At 41.6% G+C, this 24078-nt stretch overlaps 3 protein-coding genes and 1 non-coding gene across 5 annotated transcripts; 1 reads left to right on the top strand and 3 right to left on the bottom strand.

Moving 5' to 3' along the window:
* Positions 1–3663: 3663 nt before the first annotated feature.
* Positions 3664–5637, bottom strand: LOC134186251 (store-operated calcium entry-associated regulatory factor-like). The gene is made up of 10 exons (XM_062654162.1): positions 5543–5637; positions 5373–5473; positions 5208–5300; positions 5028–5138; positions 4835–4953; positions 4673–4753; positions 4371–4600; positions 4268–4310; positions 3939–4180; positions 3664–3875 (listed from the first exon to the last, which is right to left on the bottom strand). The coding sequence occupies exons 1-10, from the start codon at positions 5634–5636 to the stop codon at positions 3850–3852; spliced, it is 1140 nt and encodes a 379-aa protein (XP_062510146.1). The 5' UTR covers position 5637; the 3' UTR covers positions 3664–3849.
* A 685-nt stretch (positions 5638–6322) lies between these two features.
* On the bottom strand, positions 6323–20619 carry LOC134186250 (multiple PDZ domain protein-like). Of its 2 annotated transcripts, XM_062654161.1 has the most exons (36): positions 20603–20619; positions 20403–20535; positions 18596–19184; positions 18083–18281; positions 17900–18031; positions 16996–17307; positions 16496–16589; positions 16338–16429; positions 14623–14728; positions 14478–14557; positions 14031–14124; positions 13882–13973; positions 13551–13826; positions 12843–13375; positions 12439–12782; positions 12035–12384; positions 11909–11975; positions 10970–11166; positions 10358–10449; positions 10228–10303; positions 10094–10156; positions 9440–9535; positions 9011–9112; positions 8882–8956; positions 8725–8824; positions 8630–8662; positions 8461–8570; positions 8317–8400; positions 8007–8127; positions 7872–7947; positions 7778–7808; positions 7598–7714; positions 7365–7539; positions 7121–7290; positions 6874–7064; positions 6323–6816 (listed from the first exon to the last, which is right to left on the bottom strand). In XM_062654161.1, exons 2-36 carry the CDS (start codon positions 20416–20418, stop codon positions 6552–6554), a joined length of 5550 nt encoding a protein of 1849 aa, XP_062510145.1. In that variant the 5' UTR covers positions 20419–20535; positions 20603–20619; the 3' UTR covers positions 6323–6551. The 2 variants fall into 2 exon arrangements, with proteins under 2 accessions (XP_062510145.1, XP_062510144.1); XM_062654160.1 differs by lacking the exon at positions 20603–20619 and having other exon boundaries at positions 20403–20585.
* On the top strand, positions 10666–10783 carry LOC134186274 (U11 spliceosomal RNA). Its single transcript, XR_009970943.1, has one exon. It is a non-coding gene; the product is annotated as a U11 spliceosomal RNA (small nuclear RNA).
* A 350-nt stretch (positions 20620–20969) lies between the features above and the next one.
* LOC134185555 (uncharacterized) lies at positions 20970–23854 on the bottom strand. Its single transcript, XM_062653367.1, has 5 exons — positions 23635–23854; positions 22936–23252; positions 22241–22868; positions 22027–22170; positions 20970–21966 (listed from the first exon to the last, which is right to left on the bottom strand). Exons 1-5 carry the CDS (start codon positions 23809–23811, stop codon positions 21196–21198), a joined length of 2037 nt encoding a protein of 678 aa, XP_062509351.1. The 5' UTR covers positions 23812–23854; the 3' UTR covers positions 20970–21195.
* Between the last annotated feature and the right edge of the window lie 224 nt (positions 23855–24078).

Genomic DNA, 24078 nt, shown 5'->3' with positions numbered 1-24078 from the left:
TACTATAGTATCGATATACAGTACTTCGTATAATACAGTACACGTATACGACGTACTGTACTACCGCATCTCAGTAAAATCAGTTACTGTTGTTCAAACGCATTGGGCGACGTTGAACGAGGTACCGCACGGCAGCTGTATACAATATAGCAAGATACTTCGTGTTGGGGAGGCTATATCTACGCTACATGCGTGCTCTTCATGCATAACTGCTGTTTGCAGAAGCATATACGACATGCTACACACAATCTTACCAAGACACACTTGCAGCAGTGCTCTTATAGCAACAACAATAGTAAATACTAACTATAAGCTTGAAGAGTCGTGTAGGAAGGTAGCAACTAGCAGTTCGAGTATATTCGGCTAGTTACACATCTTTGAGCGTGGCAACGTTCCCACAACGTGGACATTGTCTAGTACCCGTCTATAAGCTGGAATGATGGTCACAAACATATACGTTCTCTCCGGCTGTGCATGCTTCGTGGACCAGACGAGGGAGCATCCGCGTCAAGCCGTTGTCCTTGCTAACACGGACAAAGCACTAAATAAATAAAAAAACGCAGTTGCACATGCACTTACTACAAATCCTTACATGCAGGACTATAGACGAAATAGTCTTTGGCATTCTACCCGACCGACATAAAATCGAGATTTGAGACACCAAGTAAGCAACGGTTAGACAGTCACTTCTGCCACTAAATGAGCATGAATTCCACAGATTTGGTATATCTATACCGCTTTCAGCTAGGCAAAGTAGAAAACAATACATTCGCACGGAATGCAGTAGCCACAATGCAAGTAAACGGGCGAAAGCATTATCGCAAACTAATCTCACTAGAAAATCGAAACAAATATTCCATGCTTTGGTTTTTTCTTGCGGAAGTCTAGTTGTATGCCTTACACTTCACCGATCGAGATTTGCTGAAAGTTCTGCACCTTTACCGTATGTTCAAATATCTCTAGACAAGTCATCTAGATAGGCATCAACGTGACCCACAGTTGCACGATGCGTCTGACTACATGCTGCATCTGGATTTACAGCGTAGTTACTAAGTACCGTCGGTACTGACCTCTTAAGTTAATCATTCGCAGCCATTGCTTCTTGAAGCGCTCGATCAAGGTAAATGACTAAAGCCTGTTCCGCAACATCTGCCGAAAACTGTGCCGGGCAGATGTCCGGCGCTGTAGGACGTACGTACACCGGTGTCACAAATATAGCTGGCTCCTCCTTCAGCGCCATTTTGCAAGTCGCTGATTGGGTGACACGCCTGCATCACTTTCTGTAGCAGTCCAGCTGCTTTCGGTCGGACCAGACAAAATAGACTATGTTCTATCTATTCGGCTGCCGTTCCGGGCAAATTTTTTTGGACGAGGCTAGGGCCCCCGTACAGCGTGGCGCTGCGCCTTTTAGCTAAGTGGTAGCGCGGGGGGGTGGGGGTGAGGAACAGGACAGCGGCGTAGCCAAACCAAAAATTTGGGGTATATTAATATTAATAAATGATATTAATATTAATAAATAAAAACTCTTTCTGCATTTGTTGAGGCTCACCCTACCAAACAATGCAACAAGAGCACACCATGCAACGATCTCGATCTGTTGGTCATGATATTGTGGAGATACAATAAAAAGGCCACGGGAAAACATTTTACGAAATTTAGGCTTGAAGAAATGTGGTCAAGAGACTTTGAAGGTTACAAAGCATGCCTCAATGATCTGGTAGACACACAATCCACTGAAAGCAGAGGCGACTTGTCAGGTGTATAGCTAGTCTACCTGACAAGTTGAAGGTAACTCTAGTAGACAAGTACATGTACTTGACTAGATTCTAAACACACAAAAAGTTGTTGAGGTTCATTTGTCTGATTTTCCAACCGCATTTGCTGCACTAGCAAAAAGAAGGCTCAAACCAGGAAACCGATCAGAAAGGTACTCTAAGCTTGGTTTACATTTGTTTTGTGGAAGTGGAGGAGCAAGTCTGAACCTCGCCAAATATTGTGATGATGTCAGTTTTTAATCATTTGTACACTAAAAATGTGTCGCTGTCAATTGACTCTTCTCAGCTTGTAGCTGTCGACTTTGACTGCCACTTTAGGCTGCTGGAAAAGGGAGAACATCGTAAGAAGACTGCTGCTGCCCAGAAGAGATCGAGAAGATAAAGATCAGGAGCCCAACCCAGAACGACGAGGAAGACATAGAAAGAGCATCAGTGCCGTTGACATGGGTCCCAATGATCGATTTAGAGACTCGGACTGTCTTTTCAGAGATGATCTAAGAAACATTCAAGTGAGTATAAAATTGTGATCTCTCAGGCTCTGGCATTGACTTCATGTGCTCTGTGCACCATTTTTATCAGCTGTATTGCGTGCCAGACACCATAATGGGAAAGAGGTTCATTATTCATATATTAATTAAAATGGTCATTACCACTGATATACAATGTATAGACTGCAGCTCTTGTATAGACAACTGTCTGTTTGACTATCTAGCTCTTGATTCCTCTGGGGTACAAGCCTAGTGCAATAAGCAGGTGCACAGCCAATGCACCATTGTATGATCTGGTTGTTGTGAGTCGTCTCAAGCCTCATCGAAGAACAACTGCTTGTAAGGCTTGCGTGTGTGTGTTGTGTGTGTGTGTGTGTGTGTGTGTGTGTGTGTGTGTGTGTGTGTGTGTGTGTGTGTATGTGTGTGTGTGTGTGTGTGTGTGTGTGTGTGTGTGTGTGTGTGTGTTCATGTGCATACATAATACAAGTTTCTAGGTAGACAATTGTTAAGAGAACAAAAACAACAAAGAAACATGTTCTCATTGCGTAGCCATGTTTGTAAATCAAAATTGAACTGTTTTGTCAAGTGAGTGAAAATGTAAACGTAGGTACCTACTAGGCTAGGTAGCTGGGTAATGGGTGCACTCTAATACAAAATGGCTCACAAGCACACCAGAGAAGCTAAATGAGCAGATGTGTAGTGTACATGAAAAACTAATACATAAATATTATGGTTGCTAATTGTTTCTTGGTTGCACTCTATATAGTCAAGAATGTGCTACGAAACCTACAAGCCAAACTGAGTGCAGCCTGTCTTCTCATTCTTTACACAGCAGTTTCCAACTCAAACAACACAGCTGCTGATGACATAGAACACATGCAACAAGATGAAACAGATGACATGGATGAGTTGCACAATATGGCCATTAATGACCTAAAATTGTACAAATTTGTAACCTAATTAAAATCCACAGCAAATTAATAACTAATGCAACTTGTTTGTAGCCGTTGATCTCATACACAAATTGTTGCCATGTCCAGTTCAAGAGCATTGAGTGAAGGAGAAACCAAAGAAACAGACCGTCTTACTTGACATGCAAGAGCAGTCGAATGATTGTGAGAATGCTCATGTACAACAAGGATAAAAACGACTATGTAACCAAAGTTTGATTACAAACCGTGCAGTGACAAATTTGCTCAGGTGACTTGCTGTCAATAGAAACTGTGACTGTGCTGACTAATTCTTACTAGCAAGCATGTTGTGGTCTTACACAAGCATAGTGTAGCTATATAATAACTTTCCAATGAGTAGCGGTTCTCATGAACAACGTTAGATCAAATGTTATGAGTGGAAAGCGTTTTGTACACAGCTTGTGTGCAAACTTAGTATAATTGGCAACATTTTGAGGTAACTATGTTGCAAGCTGGTGTTACAACAATTGAAATAGTTTGACATGTGAAGCACATTAAATTGAATGGGATGACACCATTTCAACCCAAACAATCTAAAACATCCCAAAACATCCCACACTTTAATCAGCAGTATTCAAAGGCTACTTGTATCTTTTCAATTCATAAGAATGCATGTCAACGCCTTGAAGTACCACCAAATCCTGCAAACACATCAAATGTAGTCAATTCTGTTTGTGTGTTACATCACTGAGAAGATGACTGACCTGATGTTGATCTGCTCCCGGAGCTACCACTGGATCTGGACGAACGACCAAATGAACTGCCTCTACTACCACTCCCCCAGCTGCTTCCTAATCCAGACGACCATCCTCCAGATCGTCTGCCATAACCATAGCCAGATCCATAACCATAGCCAGATCCATATCCATAACCGGATCCATAGCCGTAACCCGAACCATAACCAGATCCATAGCCTGGACCATAACCATATCCATATCCAGAACGTCTACAAACCACACTCATTCCATGGAAAACCCAAAACTACTACAGTGCTGTATGATTTATGCAACAAGTTGGTGGTAAAAAACATCACCTGTTTCCAAAAAGATATCCTAGTATACCACCGGCTGTTGCACCTGCAACACAAAGGACATATGTGATACCACACAATCTATCAGAGCAACTGCCTATGCTACCTGTCCAAAATCCTCCGATTCCCCCTTGTCCTTGTCCTCCAGTGTTTCCAGAATTATTGTTGTTGGAATTACTGTGTGCAGTGTTGCCAGTATATTCAGGCTTAAATCCAGGTGAAGGAGGAGATGAGCCTTGATTGCCAGACCCAGATGTATACTCCGGTCTAAAACCAGGAGGAGGAGGAGGAGAACTGCTAGTACCCATATTAGGTTCAACACCATGCATGTCAGTCGTACAAACAGTCAAAGACAACACATCTCACATCTTGAAACTATGCAGCACGATTATTTAAATAAAAGGATATCTTCTTTGGCCACAGCAAGCCTTGAACATTATATATCCAACAACTACCACTATTCCCATTGTCACCAAATCTCCAAACCAGCTATACATTCAACATATCGTTAGTTACAGTACATGTCCATGGTGACTTTAACATGCGCATAGCACAAGTCTGTGTACTCACGTCGATGATGGTTTTGACCAAGCTGATCCATGAGAACCATAATGGTACCCCGAGTCTCTGTGATAATGCTGCTGCTGCTGCTGCTGTCCCTCATTTGTCAATTCCAACATGTACTCTAACTGAAAACACAAAGTATGGATGTCAGGACATAAATACAATAATCTTAATGCAGCAAGACTTGATGATGTCTAACCCCACAGGATCCACGAAGCACAAATGGATCATCGGGATAATCGTATCCTTCACAGCTAACTGTAACGCGACCAAATTTGTACGAATTATCCATCTCCGTCTTACACTCCCACTAACAACAAAAATATTTATGATACAACCCACTGGTCAAATTGACATCTTGATCTAGGCAATATCCTACCTGAACGTCATAGCCGTCCCAACCACGATTGTAGCACTGCACGGTTTGTGGCACAAATGCATGACAACCAGCAGTCCCACCAATGCATTTTAACTAGACATATAACAGATATTGGACAAACTATCAGTGATGACGTGTACCAATGCAAAGTCCACGATTCAGGACCTGAGGAATGGGAGATACTCTCCTTGCGTTGGTCATTCTTCCTTGATAAAGGGTCAATACCTCAACTTCTCGAAGACGAACTCTGTCTTGGTTGTCGCCGTCTAACATAACACACACAGAACACTACCCTAAAACCACTCTACGAAACTTATTGATACATTGTAACTAACTGAAAAAGCCGAATCCACATCCTCTACCAATCACCGCTGCTCCAAACACGAACAGAAACAGAACCTTCGCTGACATCTTTTTCTCTGTGCACATGCGCAATGAGTAGGAAACGATGAACGCGAGCAAGCAATGTGAAAAGCACACGTCTGATTGGCTTCTACTGTACACGGAGTAGAGAAAAGTCTGTTTACAGCTGAAACGTAAAGTCCTTTAAAAATTGAAACTGTAAGTTGTTATACTTGCTCAGTGGTCATGATCATGCAGCTAATGTGTAGAAATTTGCTCAATGTGTCTGAATCTTCCAACAAACTGAATCTAGCAGTAATTTCTGCCAGTTGTTGTTGACCACAATGAAATAAGTATTGAGACTAATGAATTAATTAATGAATTGTTATAAATGTAAAGAGCATGCATGTCAAGCTATAAGTATCAACAATCCCACTCCTGACACGTATCATGCAGCGTACTCTAAGGAATTTGCCTGTACAATACTATTCTTGAAGTACTAGACAACTTACAATTACAATCAAAAGATAGAAAGATCTGTTTTCAATTGATCGCTTAGTTTAATTTTAGAGTTCAAGCAATCAAAAGCCACTCACTTTGAGAACGTCAATAAATCAGACAAACTGGAAACCTACATACAACTCTTTGCCTCAATAGCATTACTGCTAGTGCTTGCACCAGAATGCAATCAATATATACGTAGTACGACTTACCCCATATTGAGTATAGTGTCTATGACTTCCAGCAACACTCTCACTAAACGTTCGGCACAGTTATACACAATCAACTACCTCAATTCTCGTCAGGAAATCGAGTCTTAAGTAAACAACTACTCAATTGTGGAGAAATGATCTACCATAAAACAATAACTCAGCCAAATTTCTGCTAAAAGGATCCAAACTGACAACAAATTGACAGCGTCATTCACTACTGCCATAAAAGCCAAGTTTCAGCAGCCTATACAATTACTTGTGAAAATTTATTGGAGATGCTAATTTCGAGTTAATTGAGAACAGTGAGCTTGATCTCACCCTTGCACTTCTTTAGAATCTGCACGGCTTCGTCATGTGTCACACCATCCAGACTTTCATCGTTGACAGCTAGTATTTGATTGCCACGTTTCAATCGCCCATCATGCGCAGCAGCACCCTTTTCAAACACAGACTTCACATAGATAGGTAGGTCACCCTGTTGGCTGCCTCGACCACCGACTACACTAAATCCCAGGCCCTCAGGTCCTCGTGTCAGAGTAATGATGTTCAAGCGACTATTACAAGAAATGGTATTGACACAAACAGTAAAAGGTTAAACTGCACAATATTACTTTGAATCCGAAATTGGGACTGTGTTTCTCACTGCATATGGAGACAGTTGGGGTGATAGTGGTACTGGAGCAATTTCTCGAGAAATTTTCATTTGGACCGACCCCACACTCGACTTTAAGATGTCAACAGCGTCTACGTGAGACCGAGACTCAAGCGAGTGACCATTGATCTCCAATATTGCATCTCCAGCCTTTGATCAAATCGTCAATTTACAACCACCAACCTCAAATAAAAGGTTTGTCTTACTCTCAACTGCCCATTCCTAGCAGCAGCACCATCCGGTTTGACGTTGGTGATAAAAACAGGAACGTTGCCAGGTTGAATGTGAATTCCACCAGATATCCCCAGACCTAATGGTTCTTGAGGACTAACCCGTTCTAATACCACTTTGAAAACATCCCTTGGTACTGAAATATCTATATTAAAAACAGACTCTGTACTTTACAAAGCCTCCACTTAGATAGTCATGTTGTGATCAATTGTAACTCACGTCCACTGGGAACTCTTGCCATCGGCTGCTGTAGCTTGCCGAATGATGAAAACCGAGACAACTCCGGAGTTCGAGTCACGTTGGGACTGTAAGCTGTCTGCATTGCTGTGCCATTGAAACCAAATTCTTCCCACTGATTTCGAGCAACTGTAATAACCACCTCTCCCTCACTAGCCTACATATCACAAGCCCTTTTCAAAATGCCAAACGACCACACGACGACCTAAAGTAACCTTCAGTGCCTGAGCCACTTCAAAGTGTGATGCCATCGTCATGTCTATGTTGTCAACAGAAAGTATCTGATCACCAACTTGCAGTCGTCCCTCTTGATCGGCAAGACTATGTGGAATCTACACACCATCAACGTGTTAACCCATCTTGACAAATGTCTCTCAAGTGTGTCATCCACATACTATATCTGTAATAAAAATCCCCGGTCTATCCCTACAAAATAACAAATCACGTAACGTGTATGATCAATTCAACATTCAAACTATATTCACTCACCTGGCAGGAAGAAGACTGATACCCAAGTTTTGACCAGGCACTTTAAGCAGTCTTACAGTTTCAACATTCATGGGCTCTAATAATGAAAACTTCTGTTAATACATTACCACTATAAACATGTCGAATTCACACTACCAAGTGAGAGCGATGACTCATCTGTGGGACGCAAAACGGTCAACCTGACCAAGTTACCAGTTTGCCTTAAAACGCTTATTGCCTGATCATGAACTGCATCGCGAAGATCGTGACCGTCAACCTACACAAACAAATTCGAAATTAACTAACACACACACACACACACACACACACACACACACACACACACACACACACACACACACACACACACACACACAGCAGACAGAGTCTAACAACAGACAAACAAAATCAGTAAAAAGACAAGTAAAGAGACAGTAAGCAGTCACACAATAAGCCAGATTGAAACCTCCAATATTTGATCATGTGGCTTCAACCGAGCATCCACAGCTGCAGCACCATCATCGTGTACCTCTTGAATAACAATGTATCCCTGCATCAACAATCTTAATACATTAAACAACCAACAATACCTAAAAGCAGCTGTGCCTACCAGAGGTGTGTCGGTCCCACCAACTATACTTACACCCAGACCAGACTGACCCTTCACTAATTCAACAGTTGTCTCAACTCCGGGTACAACAGGATTGTACAAAAATTGGCCTGAATAAAAACATTGACAATACTACGACTAATCTGTGTGATACAAATAGTACGGGTACTTGACACGACGCCATCCGGAGATTGCATTTGTACTACACATAACAATGACATGACTATAACAACAGTTGCATATGTAACACAATCTGCTTCTCACATGTTCCCGGCTTTTCTGTCACAGACGGAGTCTTTCTTGCAGGTCCTGATGCCACCGTCAGTGTAATATGGTCGTCAGCACTAACTAAGAGGCTCCCAGCCTGCCAGAAATTTTTAGCTTTCAAAAGCATGTACAGTGTTTGCTGTCACGTTGTTACCTGTGCTCCATTCAATCCATAAAGACTTTGGCCATCAACAGCCAAGAGCTGATCTCCTATTTGTAGTCTTCCATCCTAAGAAAGCAACACGTTAACAGAATGTCGTTACACGATTGCTATGAATGATACTCTGTCTGCAACTCCATCAGATGTTATGTTCTTGATGAATATCCCACGTTCATCTTTAAAACCTCTTCCCTCTCCAACCGCAAGGCCCAATCCAAATGAATCCTACAGAACAACACAATGTCACCAAGCTCACAGATTTGACACTGAATGCTAGCACTAATGCATAGTTCGAAATGAGGTACAAGATGCAACGTGAGCATAAACAATTTAGCATCCAGAAAATGTCACCATGTTGTTTATATTTCCACACTTTGTCAATTCTTGCTGGTAGTTGCAATAGGAATGAATTTTGAAAATAGGATCAGTTGTACTGAAGTGCATTGGCATCAACTAAAATTATATACGACCTTTACAGATAAATATTTACCAAACAGCCAAGTGCTCAGCATTTCTTGATGCAGCCTCAACCAAAACCAATCTAATATTTACCTTCACTAGAGCGACGTTTTCCACTTTTCGGAAAGTGCTGAGATCAAATCCTTCAACAGCCGTGGGCACTTCTCCCTGATGGGCTGGGCCAAATGTCTAGATATAATAGAAAAGACAAACTGCTGATTAGAAACGGCAATCTCCATCTACATGATTTATGTAAGTTAGTACCATATTACCCGCTATCAACGGCATGCCATTATAAGTAAATTTTACTAGAAAATGCTGCAACTAGAGCTGCATGCCATATACTATAGGGTGAGATGCTGTTATAGAACAAGGTACAATAGTTGCAGTAATCCGGAGTTAATAATAAGAGAGAAGCTATAGAGTTATATAATACGGAAAGTGTATATCCATGTGCCAGTGCAAGGAATGACCATGTGGCCAGCAGTAAAAAGGTTACAATTGATGAAGTTGATTAAGACCACATCACTCAATAGAAATCAAATCTGCAAATCAGCAGAGAGAGTGTTCACACATGCATTTTACCGGTAATACTATCACAAGAAACAAGGACGAAGCTACAATGACAGGAAAAATGAGGCATACCATTAATTAAACCCCAAGGCATTAGGGCATCCTGGTAAAATTAGTGTTATAATGCCATACAATATGAAGTTGGGCATCATGACACAATAGCATAAAACAAACCTGACTGACAGCAGTAGTTTCCTCTATTGTTGGTGTAGTAATGCTACGTGGTGGGCTATACGGCTACAAAACCAAATTATTAAAAAATTAGGTAAGCAGAATACAGACAAGTCTGACAACGCTATACTAAGTACCTCACGACTTGTGTTCACAGAAACCATCATTGATGTCATCTGACCAGTGAGATCGGATTGCCGTCGTTGCATTGGCCTAATATCAACACATTATGTCACATTTCTCTCATGCATGTCAGTTGACATGTACCTCAAAGCAACCATCTTTACAAGCGGAGGGAGAGTCTTCAGAATGTGTGATGCCTCTTTATGATTCAGACCCAAAATTGACTTTCCGTTTACCTGTAAACATACAATGATTACACAAAATTCTCCCAACTTTGAAAGCTAACTTATAGAATAGAAGTAGGCTTTAAGACACAAAAGCTAAACTGCAAGGCAATAACAAGATAGAAATTCTGTAATAAACTGTAATGATTAAACATTTCATTCACCTAACCCACAATACACACTCGCATTTACTACTTCATTACTGTCACTTAGCAGCCATTATACTTCGAAAAGGGCTTTTGCTTCATGGCACAGGGTATTCCCTGCGGAATCGCAATCAAGAGATTTCGGAAGCATAATCTTTGGAAACTGGTGGCAGTCAGCTTGCCTTTGCGCTGACGCCCCAACCCTCATAACCAAGATGTAACAACAGAAAGATAATGCATATGAACACTCAAATGTTTTTACACAAGAGCCAACAACCCGTTTCCCTTAGCTTTACTATGAGTCTGTCTATAGGTCAACAACAGTTGAATGCTATTTGTTAGAATGAAATTGAGATACAGTATCTTGGATCATAATTACTACAAACCTCCAAAATGAAGTCTCCTCCTTGTAACTGACCGGACTGAGCTGCTGCTCCGCCTTCTTTCACACCAATCACTTCTACTCCTTCCTCTTGTGTGTTGTCACTTCCCGCAATGCTGAGTCCCAAGCCGGCAGCGCCTTTAATCATCTCGACAGCTATAAGTGTGCCACGCACTTTAGGAAAACGAGCATGTAGAGACGCTACAACAACAAACAGAGGTCATCATACAATTTTTCAAAAAATTATCCCACATATTAGATAGCAGTAATAATAAACTGCTTATAAAGTAAAGCAACAACAACTAAAGGAACACACTGAAAAGAATAAATTTATGGCAATCAGCCAGTGTCTGTAAAGTAACTAAGTATGTCTAAGCTGTCTTCAAAGGAACGCACGTCAGGTCTGTGGTTGTTCTACATACATTACACATGTATGATGAATAAAACGACAACCAGTTGCACGAATTGCTATTTATTTTACCCTAGGTAAAGTCATCCATTAATTGACCAGCACACAAATAGTAACTGCACAACAAAGTTGTGTTTAGCAAAAAAACATTATCACTTACAAACTACATCAATCGTCGATAACCTTTCCCAGCAACCTGTTGTAACTAATTTGCTTACTACTACAGTATGCACAACCGAAATTTGCTCTAAGAAGTCTGCACCCTGCATGAGTTCAAGACATGTGTTATCTGTAAACCTAAAATCTCAAATCATCTTGAACTTACACTCTGAGTCCAAAGACACAACATTTCACTTTCCATATAAAAGCAATGTTAGAGCCAAATCATAACAGCACAAGCACTACAATCAAATTTCATATAGCGAATTCCCTAATCTATGTAGTCATGTTTGATTTAAAGGCATAAAGACTCAACTAGTGAGTCATATATGTCCTAAACAGTTTGGTGCTAACGAGATTTATGCAATGCAATACCATCATCATATTTCAATTCCAGGTGCTCCTCTTTGACTTCGTCTTTAACAATCGAATGTCGTGGAGACTACAAATAAAATAACAAAATATAGATACAAGACACAAACAGAGGCTGTTTGCACTGACTGTAGCGGATGATGAACTTCCTGATCTTGAGCTACGACTTTTCCTTCTCAACGAATTAAGTTGCCTTGCTGGCAGAGTTTGAACAATTAAGCGTACTGGACTTGTTGCTCGTCGAATGACATCGACGGCCTCGTCATGTGTCGCATCTCTCAAAGACATTCCATTGACTTCCAAGATTTGGTCGCCAGCCATTAGATCCCCTGACTGTGCAGCCGGTGTTCCTTCCATCACGTGTTTAATAAAGATGCCCGATATGGGTGGAACCACAGAATCTCTACTGCCCGGTCGACCGCCGACAACGCTGATACCCAGACTACTGTCAACCGCACGATCAATGACAACGGTACGAGCTACAAGTAGACATAGTACACTTAATGAAACATTTCAACTTGCAGCCAGCCTACCTCGATACAAATCACTGGCAGTCACTGGTGGGCTTGTGCTCTCTCGATCATGTGACTTTTCTCCTGCCCAAGTTTCAGCCCTCCCGCTACGTTCCACACTATTCTCTGTTTTTATCTCGAATGTAGACTCCTCTTGATTGTCATCAGATATCATAACGACTGCGGCCACTTTAGCAGCAATGTCAGCAGCCAGTGAGGTCTGCTGTCCACTTTCAGTCTCATCAACTGGCGGAGTGACCGGCACTCCAGGTGACAACGGTGGTGGTTCTGGTGATGTGCTACTTTTTCTAATGTATTTGATCTTGATACCCTCCCCTCGAAGAGATGATCGCCTCAAAAGTGCTCTAAACCAAACACAACCAAACTAATATGTGAAACATGATTACGATTGTAATAAATCGTACCGTGCTTTTGCACTCGTGTAACCTTCTAGAGATTCACCATTCACCTCAACAATTCTGTCGCCAACACTGATTCGTCCATCTCGACCCACAGCTCCACCCTTCAAAACGCTCCTCACCACTACCCCATCACTGCTCTCAGTTCTGGACACACTCAACCCAAGTCCGGTGTTTCCCTTGCGAACCATAATTTCGTTCATTCTATGCAGCATCAACTCACCGTTCAACTGCAAAGATTCCAATTGTTCAGAAACTGATTCCTCGGACTTTACAGGGGGACATAGTTTAGCACTGTCATACACCGGTGGCTTATCTGATTCTTCTTCAAGATGTGGCTTGACTATTCCAATTCTAACAACTCCTTTGGGAGCACAACGAATAGCATCCACAGCTTCGTGTAAGTTTGCATGTTCAAGATCTGTCTCGTTCACATACATAATTCGGTCACCGAGAGCAATGCGACCATCTTTGGCAGCAACATTGTCTGGAACAACACTTCGAACTACAATAACAGTCTTCAATTGATCTTTCGGATCCTGTAATGAAACTCTAGTTTGTATAATGGAACACCAGTCTTAGATGACAAGAAAGACAAACAGTAAAGGAAAGAGCGTGTCTGCGTGCGCGCATACACACACACACACACACACACACACACACACACACACACACACACACACACACACACACACACACAGCATAAACACACACCTGGTAATCCAAGATGCTGAATCCTAGTCCTGCATCACCCTTCACTAACATCACTTCTTCGATTTCATGTCTCCATCGAGGAGTCAAGAGAGGAGATGGTTCACCATTAGGCAGCCTATTTACCAACCCAGACCGACCACCTTCCATCAGAGGAGAGGAAGGTGCTAAGATGTTTTCTCCGCCACGAGCAACCACAACACGTACAAACTGGTTCGACTCACGAATAATACGAATAGCCTCTTCATGCATTACACCCACTAGTGCATAACCATCGACCTACAAATGCACATACCAGCATGTCGTAGTCACAGATCAACTAATAGTAGCCTACCTCAAGCAATTCATCACCGGCCTGAAGAATACCATCTGCTGCTGCTGGACCTCCGTCTCTTACGTTACGCACAAAGTGTCGAGTGTTTTGATCTAAAAGTGCTTCATTACTACAGAAGTGTAAACAACTAAAATATTATTGATCTGTACCAATTATGATGTTGCCGCTCTCGTCGACGTTTGATACACCTTCAACATTTATGCCTAAACTGCTGTCTGGTGTCTTCTTGTCAATCACTGACACCTGATCACCAACACGTGAAAAAAATTTAACTACAATCCTAAAAACTTGCTTTGTGAGAACGACAGGTAGACATAGCTCAGTATAAATATACAATGCCATGCCCCATGGGTGCCCCCTCCAGTATGAATAATCTTACACGATATTGCAATCTCATCACACAGTTGTAAACAATACAAGAAGACTAAACAATAATACTTTGGAATTATATATGTCACCGTTTCTGTAACCTACGTAACTTACATAATCACACCCAATGAAAACCACATGTATATCATGCACAAAGGACCCTCGAAAACTTGTTACTTGTTAACGATGACAGCAAAACACAAAGTGCACAAAAAATGCTAACTTACGATGATCTCTCTGTTAGGACTCACACGATCTCTCCAATACCGCTTTATATCAGAAAAACCATCATCCAATGCCTGACTCGCTGGAGTATAAGATCAACACACAACATGAGATAATGCCAATCAAATTGAGATACTAGTAGTGAACCTTCGTTGAGAGACCGCGCAACAGTGAGACTCACAACACGGTCTGTTGTACGAAGTAGTTGTGCTACGTAACGATGATCTTGTCCTTCTACACTCTCACCATTCACCTACAACATAGTAACATTAAATGATGAAATAATACAAAAGGCATACAGACACATGCACATTCAAATATTATCACCAATTAAATAAATGTAACTATCAGATTGTTGCCTGTGCCAGAGAAAGAACACTGACACAACAATGTGACCATTTACCAAACAAGGAAGTCACGTGTACTATGGGCTAGGTTAGGTGTTAGCCCCTTCACTTTTTAAGGGCGTGGTTTTTAAAATCATTATTGTATTTAATCTCGAATTGTTTGAGAATCAACCAGTCCTAAAACATCTTAGTTTTGAAATGTTACGCGTTCTCTATGACATCACATGTTCAACTTTATTGATGAGCCCCTTCACTTTGAGACCCACGTGACGCCCTTGACTCACACAATGATTACGATCCCACCATATCCAACATTTCATAAATGTTTGGCACGTGCAAACTTGTATGACCGACTCACTTACACATCCTTACATACACTTTACAATTAAACTGACAATGACAATAAAATAATTGTGATTGTGAAGCTAATGACAAATGCAAAGCACTCAGTTTGTCACTACCATGTTGCTGCAGAGCATTGTGTTAGTAAATTAAAGAACTCTCACCAAAATCAACAATCCCTGAGATAAAAGCTGTCACTTCATTACATAACTCTTTGCAACCGTTTACTCAGACGTTTACTGTAACGAAGAAATGAAGCATCGAAATTACCTGTGTGGGCGTGTTTAGTACCCATATGTGGCATGAGAGTAACTCTGATTGCTGGTTAACAAGGAAGACTGATACCTGTGCACTTTTCACGGTAAGAATTGTAAGACATATGGTGGAAAGTTGTGATTTATCGACTAAAGCAAACTGAGACCCCAAACTTATCACGCAAGTATCGACTGTGTCAATACAACCGTGGAGCCTCAAAAGAATACCCTTCTTAGATTAGTTCATAGATCATGTCTCGTTGCATTTTGGGTGCATTAGGAGCACTTGGTATAGTTAAACCTAAAGTAGTTACTTCCAAACGAGGACAGAGAGTAAGACTTCATGCTACATCCGGGGAATCGTCTGGACAACTTGTTGCCCGTTCTCTGCTTCTATGGCTGGCAGAGATGCCAGTTTCCTGCAGGAAGATACTAGGCCTTGTGTCTTTCTTTCAACAAGTTTTAGTATTTGATGAGAGTTCTCCTTTAATTAAGAATACAACTATATAAATACATTATCCACCATTTTTTCCTTATCTGTTAGGCACATGCAAATCTGTATGACCATCTCACTTACACATATCTTACAATACATTTTACAATAAATTAAGCTGACAATAACGATAAAATAATTGTGATTATGAAGCTAATGAGAAATGCAAAGCACTTGCTCTGTCACTACTGTACTGATGTTGATGTAAAACCGTCTGTTAGTAAACTAAAACAACCTGCATCTGTACACTACTATTACAACCAAACTTTGTGTCCACCAGCTGCACACACAGCAATCAAGATCCCTCCCTAAGTTAATTAGAGCAACATGTACCATAAGGCTGCTAGTTGGACTAGACATTATATAACCGTGCACAATATCCCAAATTTCTAAACAAAGTCTACACGACCAACTGCAAACATTTACCTTCACAATTTTATCATTAACTTTGATTTGTCCATTCCTATCAGCTGCACTGTTGGGTGTTATAGCTTGAACAAAGATGCCTTCTACTGAATCTATGTGATGCAAAACAACAAGAAACATAAACCACAATAAGATGCCACGTGACACCAAAGTTGTACCAGTTTCTGACATGATGCCAGCAATTGTAATTCCAAGTCCCCTCTGATCTTTCTCAAGCTGCACGTCTATGTACCGATACTCAGCACTGTCATTCTATACAAGAAAGTAATAACCATAGTTACCCTAATCAATAACTAGAACTTAGCCGATAACACTATTCATAGAAATCCATAGAAATTCCAATAAAGTGTAAGCACTGCTATCTATAACGTGCTCTGTGAGTGGATTACTACTCATTTGTTCAACTATTGGTAACCAGTTCAAAGCAGTCGTTTCTGTAAACTCGACATCTGGAAATCCAACCACAATCCTCAACTTGAGATGTTTCAGGTCAATTGGGATGATCAGCCAGTCAGCCACTTCCTCCTCAATCATAAAAAATCACTCAACTTTTAAATAATCCCTTGCAAAGTATGCTAACTGACAAGACACAATGTACAGATTCATATTGGTTTATCTGTCTGTTAACAGATAAAGACCACCATAAAAACTGACTCACCATGTATCCAAGTATGGCAAGTGGCTCAGATTGGTTCAGAGTCTGTTGCTCCACTACAGCAGCTTCTTCGACTGCAGCAGTTTCTTCCACTATGGCAGGTTTCTCCATTAAAGATGTCGAGAGAGCAAATCCTCCATTCTGCCCGCTCTGGTTGTCAAGGTTGTGTTCCAGTATTGACTTGGGTCGGGTGATAGTCAAGTGTGCCGTGTCTCCTACTCCTCGCAAAACACTTGCAACATCTGCTGGCACCATTCCAGTCACCGGTGTGTCGTTGATCTTCAAAAGTCTGTCACCTCCCTGTAATCGACCATCCTGAAGACACAAGTCACCCACAATTTCATCACAAATGATTACAAATGTAAATCACATGATGCACAAGTCCATGCTACAATCTACCCTAAACACTTTAATTTAAAGTTGTAACCAACCAGCGTTTAAACAATCGACTTAGCATCACTCATGCAGTAGAGTCATAAACATACATGTACATACTGAGCATGTATAACTAAAAAATCTTATGGAGTATCCCACTAATCAATATATTAAATGCATATAAATTCAAGGGTGCTCTAATTTAAGTGCTTACTGTTGCCACCAAATACAAATATCTAGAGTGCCACCAAACAGTCCGACTTTACAGTACCGTCGCAGTATTAATTAAATTATCAACTTATCATGTAGCTACCACTGGCCATGTTGAGACATGCTTGTCTCTCCTGCTCCCATACAGCCCAAACTATCACATAAACACACACGTTGCTATCTCAACTAACATGACGCTTCATAACAGCTACACAGTAGAGATGAACAACGATGAGTATCAAAGATCAATGCAATAGTACTTAAAGCTGCCACCACCTACACTACGTTTTGTTCACTGGCAAGAGCTTGTGCGTTGCCTCACCTGCGCAGCTGGACTGCCTTCAATAACTGATCGTATTAATATACTCCCTGTGCTTTTGTGCATGGCAATTCCAAATCCAAACCCGGAACCAGTCTGAGTCAGTGAGATATTCAGCAACTCTATGTCGTCATCCTAGTCAAAATGTGTTACATCTCCTTCACATTCTAACAACTAGTGAAAAACCTGAGCGAGAAGATCGATTTGCAGAGGAACCTCAACAGTCGTCATGCGTCTTTTGGGATAAGATGAGTGTGTAACTCGAAGTCGAACTTCGCCATAAGATTTCTGCAACAGTGAAACAGCCGTGGTGTGTGACACGGATTGATCCAACATAACATCATTAATAGACACAATCTTGTCATCCTTCTGCAGCCTTCCATCTCTAAAGCATATAGGAATTAAAAACGTAATTAATTGCTAATAGCACAGTTCCAACAATACGATAGATAGCATGCTACTTACATTTGTCTAATTACAGAATGACAAGAAACTCATTTGTTACACTACATGCAGTCTGTCAATCTACCTATCTACATGCCCATTTGTCTGTCTATCTGTCTGTCTGTTTCTTATCATCTGTACATCTGCTAAACTATTAATGCTCAATCATCTGTACGTGTCTGTGCCTCTTCTGGCTATCCATCAGTCAGTCTTGAATAAACCAATTGAACAAATCACTAGCAGCAAAATGCACACCTTCCTGCAACACCATCAGGTTGAATGTCCTTAACAAAGATGCCCAACTCTCCACGACTCTCACTTCTCAAGCTAACAACAGTGAAGCCAAGCCCTCCACCTGGAGGTTTGTACAAAGTAATTGACTCCACATCTTCATCAGCCAAAGAACGCAGCTGGACTTGATCGGTGAAAGCAACCGAATCTGCAAGAGAATCCCAACTATAGTCCGTGAGCGAATCCTGATTAGCTGCAAAGTGCTGTTTTCTCAATTCTGCATCTCTCTGTTTTTGCACTTGTTCCTTCATCTGTCGAACCTTTCGTAGTGAGTCCTGTCTCCTCTTTGCATTCGCCCGTCTCCTTTGCTCTTCTTCACTTACTTCTAGTAAACCGTCTGGTGATATTTCTCGACTGTCTATAATGCTCTGTGATGCTTCTCGTAGCTCCTCATTCAAATCTTTCATAGACTGCTGAATGTTCAGTAATTGTTTAAAAACTGGACTTGCAAGAATGTCAATCAAAAAGTTTAGTTCATCATCAAATTCATCATCTCCCGAATTAATCAACAACTGCTGAATCTGTTCCAGAAGAGCTAAAGCTCGTTCGGCATCTGTAGATAGTGAAAAAGAACAACAAAATCACAACTACATCACATCACATCTCACTGTTTGGCCAACTATTTCTACAAGCATGTACGTACAACTAATTTCCTCCTCCTAACTAACATTCTGTATTGACTAAACTATATGCACACGCAGAGGCTAAAAACCACAACTTTGAAGTCTACAGCATTCCTGTTAATTGTTAGTACAGTAGTACTGTCCACACATTTTTGTCACTACACAACTTATTATAGTTACGTAAACCTGCAAAAAATCTGCTCTTGTAGATACATGCTGTTGAAACAAAAGCTTGTAATGCAGATATCAGCAAACACAATTTTTATTGCTCATGGACTGTTCTATAGCATAGACTCCTAAGTATTTTTCTAAAAATACTCAAATACGTCCTTCGTCCACACTATTTCATGCAAAGCTCTGAGAGTTATAACTTACACCAACTATTAACTATTTCAAAAAATGATTATAAAATTTCATATTTGACTACAAGGTTCTCTCGAAGGAAACGATTCAATCTCATTGTCATGTCAAGCTTGTTATGTATACGCTTTCAGAGTGTACACATAATAATTCTGAGTGTCAGGAAGTTTGTGTGTAAGCATTTAGACCCAATGAGAAAAGAAGAGAAACACAAACCTTTTAACAGATATCTCGCTACTATTGTTTTTCTAAAAGAATACAGCATCACTATTTGTTCATGAGAGTCCATAAACATCCTGCTTGTGTCTACTTGGAGACACAAGATCCGAGAGACACAGGATCTGGAGCATGAATACATAGTTCCCCTGTTAGGTTCCTTTCTAGCAACTCCAGGTCATCGATGCACGCGTGTAACACTCGATATTGCATACCAAACGCGCACTGTAAGGTATCTCCTATGAACCGGAAATAGTACAGGACGCGATGTAGCAAGCCTTCATGTACATCCATCCAAGACTTATGACCTGCTGCTGTGCTGTTACCAGTTACTACGACGCCTCTACACTAAACACCTCGCAGGCCTACGACTTCACAATTTCACAAAACCTCTTCTCACAGCCTGTCCGTTTTTTGCTGCATGCCATACGCATGCATAAGGCACGACAAAGAGCAACCTCGTCACTAATTTCTCGACAACCGACTTTCTGGAAAAAGATTTATCGGCAATTTCCGACAACACGACGGTCTGCTGTCTGTCTCCGAAAAGTCAGAAATCCAGCAAGACTTACCGGCTACTGTCGGCATCTCGCACTCGAGCTCGATCCCACTTCGTCAACAGCTTTCGCTGTCAATTCTTACGCACCTCCAGTTCCGTTGCCAAGAGAATACCTCGACTCCTTCTCCGCGTCGATATTTGATTGCCTAGAAGACCAACAGAACGACCTAAAACTGAAACCCTCGGGGAATAATTCGCTGCCATGCGCAGTACTAAAACAATGTGCCTCGCCCATGTACGCTGCAGCACGTGATTAGACTCCTATGATCAGAGTTTGCGTCTACCGCCCGCTAGAGTGTCTCAGACAAAGGCCAGAGCGCCTCGAATTGTTTTGCACGTGGGAAGGTGGTAGTTTCTAAGCAATCAAAGGGCTAGGGCCTACCTGCAGCTGTCGAGCATTTGTTCTACATTGTAGTCCTATGGCCTCACTATGACACTGCAATTGGTTTACGCTTTTGGAACTAAACCCATGCCCAACCGCACCCTTCGTGGGGTTTCAAAGATTATTTGAACTATTTCAGGCCTATATATGCATTTGTGACGACACCATGCGGCAACACACTCGCTTGAGGACAATATCTGTGTGCACAGTTATCAATCATTGTGATTCCAACTACAAACTTAGCCAGCGAGTTCATTGACATTGTCACGCAGCTACAACGTCCAACCTTAGTATAAGCCAGCCTATGCAGGCTCTAGGCTTTCATTAACATAATTAACAGCAATAATTAGCTCACTAGCAAAAATAATTAAGCACAGAAAGTGTAGCATGTGCTCTTAATTAGTTAGTAATGTGTGATGTGTGATTAGACGCCATACTTTAGGATTATCATCCCTATGGCCATGCCCAAGCCAAATGCTACAGATAAGCGAGTCAGTCGAGTCATAACTCTGACGTCTCCGATATCATCATCACAGAGAGACGAATTTGCAATGCGTTGTTTGTGCTTATACTTGCCAACACTCTTCGGTTTGGATTCGGAGACTGTGTGCAGATCGGGAGCCGATGATGACTTATGCATAGCGGTTGTACAATTTTTGGCAAGAAACGCCACTTTACTAGACGGTTCGAGAACACTCGAGTTGCCGGTTTCACTTCCTGCATCGATCTCGTCATCTGGACAGCCAACCTCTACTTTGGAAACTTCTTGTTTGTTGTCGATATCAACAAGTGGAATGCTGGCTCTCTCAACCTGTTGAGAGTGAAAGACTGAGAGTCGTTTTGATCGCTGGTGTCTGTTTATATTCCTTCTCACTTGGTGGAGCATACAATCGATTTCGGTGTTACTGTTCACATGCCCGTGTAGATGGCAATTGATGTGAGCCATAAACTCATCGAGTTCATGACCGGATTCTTTTCCATGCAACACGGTCTCGATGTGTTGCATGAGTCCATCCAAATCCTTCGAAGAGACCGTACATTCTCTTGTAGTAGGTGATTGTTCTTGCAGCGCAATGCCAACACGTTCTAGAAAATCGTCCCATTCCATTGCCGTAAGACGTCGATCCATGTCAGTCTGATCTTTCTCTCCTTCACCTTCTTTGTCCACTTCTTCTATATCCTCAATCATTGCTCCCTGTATAAAAACTCAACTAAAACATTCACGACAATAATGAATGCTTGTGTATGTACGTACCCATCCACCATTCTTTTCAAGCCATTCCTCTGCCACTTCATCTACAACAGCTGCAGTGTAGTCTTCAAAGTGTTGTTTCAAAGCAACAAGGTCCTCTGGCACACACTCCACTGCAGTCCGCCCAAATGCAATCAATTTCCATATCTAACACAAATCAACACATAGGGATACATACCTAGCACTACACTCAATGCCCAATTGACCCTTGCAACACCTTATCTTTGGTGATCAAACCAGCTCCAACCAGTCCTGTGGAAACACCTTTGAATGCCGAGTATGTCAAGTCAAATACACTCAATTTTGACAAAGCTTGCTGCAATTCTTCTCCATACAGCTGAGATAGTTCTTTGCCAATTCGTTCCAACCGATCAACATACTGCTCCACCGAAGGACTGTTATTTCCGCTGGCAGGATGAGAGTTAGAGAAATGATTAGAGCCTCTAACCATGCTTACAGACATGGTTGAATGTTCATGTTGTTCAGCAATGCAGCCATTCTCACCACTACTACTTTGGATTTTGACTAAGCTAAAATCAAGAGGGTGAGCAGCTGCAAAGCTACGGCAGCGATCATTAAATGATGAGCTTTTCAGTTCTATGGATGCTACTTGATCTTGACTAGCATCGACAAAAGACTGAGCTCTTGATGCCTCTGACACTCCAAATCTGTCAGAAGCAACAAGCTCAGAATCTGCTACTATCTCTATTGACACTTCTTCATCTTCAGTATTGCGAGAGATGTGCCTAGTGCCTTTCTTTGCAACTGCTAAAGTTGTTACAGATGCCTCAATGTCCAGCATAGATTTCTCACCCATATCCCCATTAAAGTCTCCATACCTGTTACTAAGTACATCAAACACAATGCTTAGATATACCATTCTTAACTTCCCGTTGTTGTTCACGTACATACCCACTATAGTGATGGCTTCTAGCTAATTTGGTTTCAAGACCAGCCACCTCTTCTTGTGTCTCAGTTTCAGTAAACTGCACTTCTGTGTACGACGACCCATTCTGCTGCTCACGGTTTTGCCTCCATTGTTTCGTTTCCGTGGATTTCTGACCAACTCTCTGGTAGGATTGATCACCACCCTCTCGCCCACTTCCCATTGTAGAACTTGAAGAGACATCTGGATGCGGCCACTGGTTAGACTGCTTCAGCAAGAGATCACTAAGATGTCGACGAAACGACTGAGAGGTATACGGCTTGGAACCCCACGTTGCAGAGGGCTGAAAGACCAGAAAAGCTACTTTACACTATACAATTTTTTATATTGTAGACTACTATATAGCCTATACCACAGTTCTATACCAAATTGTCTGTACCATTTGCAAACTGCAAAAGTATGTGTCAGAGTCCAAGGTGAGAAGCAGCTTGAAAGTGTGAGATCGCATCAAACGCAAGATGCATGGCAAACAAACGTAGACTAAATGCTATCAATCACTTTTAGTACACGTACTAGGTACAAGCACAGAATATTGAAGACGTTCTACCAGATCACTTGTCTCAATAACTCTTCTTGTCAATACAGAGAGGCAAGCACAGCTGCATGTCATCACGTAGGCATATATCCCGCCCTCAAATCCACTCCTAGCTAGGAAAGTCACTCACTCGAGTTTTGTCCGAACCATCGCCGGACACCTTGCTTTTGTTTGGTGGCTGAACCGACTGTATCCGAATGAAACTGCGGACAACAGCCGAACTACGCGGATTCCGTCTCCTGTGCAGCTTCAGTTTTTGTTCTAAGCGATCCCTAGCCTTTACGTATCTCTCGTGTTCGTCTGCCATATCCCACACTTGCGAGTGAGAGACACACCGTGTGCGACCGATCCCACCGTGTGCGACCGATCCCGACCGGTTAGCAGTACACTGTACCGGTTGTAGGCAGATTTGCACCGCCCACAAATACGCCTACTGTAACGCGCGTTAAAAAGTGGATTCGTATTGTACTGTACCTGTACTCTTATCTCAGAGACTGCATTCGCAGATGAGATCTACTATAGTAATAGATCTAGTAATCTTAAAGATCTAGGATCCAAAATCTCGTAATCTTGG

This window comes from Corticium candelabrum, chromosome 10, assembly GCF_963422355.1.
Source record: "Corticium candelabrum chromosome 10, ooCorCand1.1, whole genome shotgun sequence".
NCBI classification, from domain to species: domain Eukaryota; kingdom Metazoa; phylum Porifera; class Homoscleromorpha; order Homosclerophorida; family Plakinidae; genus Corticium; species Corticium candelabrum.
The sequence above is the reverse complement of the archived record's forward strand: the minus strand, read 5'-3'. Positions and strand labels throughout refer to the sequence as shown.

Coding starts and splice junctions, on each gene's coding strand:
- LOC134186251 (XM_062654162.1), bottom strand. CDS start 5,636: ATGTGCACAGAGAAAAAGATGTCAGCGAAGGTTCTGTTTCTGTTCGTG. Junction 5,139..5,207: donor GGGACGGCTATGACGTTCAG/GTAGGATATTGC, acceptor TTTTGTTGTTAG/TGGGAGTGTAAGACGGAGAT. Junction 4,601..4,672: donor GCTTGCTGTGGCCAAAGAAG/ATATCCTTTTAT, acceptor GACTGTTTGTAC/GACTGACATGCATGGTGTTG.
- LOC134186250 (XM_062654161.1), bottom strand. Junction 13,376..13,550: donor TCAGCATCTTGGATTACCAG/GTGTGTGTTTAT, acceptor GTTTCATTACAG/GATCCGAAAGATCAATTGAA. Junction 8,957..9,010: donor CTGATGGAGTTGCAGACAGA/GTATCATTCATA, acceptor TTGCTTTCTTAG/GATGGAAGACTACAAATAGG.
- LOC134185555 (XM_062653367.1), bottom strand. CDS start 23,811: ATGGCAGACGAACACGAGAGATACGTAAAGGCTAGGGATCGCTTAGAA. Junction 23,253..23,634: donor ATGGTTCGGACAAAACTCGA/GTGAGTGACTTT, acceptor CTGGTCTTTCAG/CCCTCTGCAACGTGGGGTTC. Junction 22,171..22,240: donor GTTTGATCACCAAAGATAAG/GTGTTGCAAGGG, acceptor GATTTGTGTTAG/ATATGGAAATTGATTGCATT.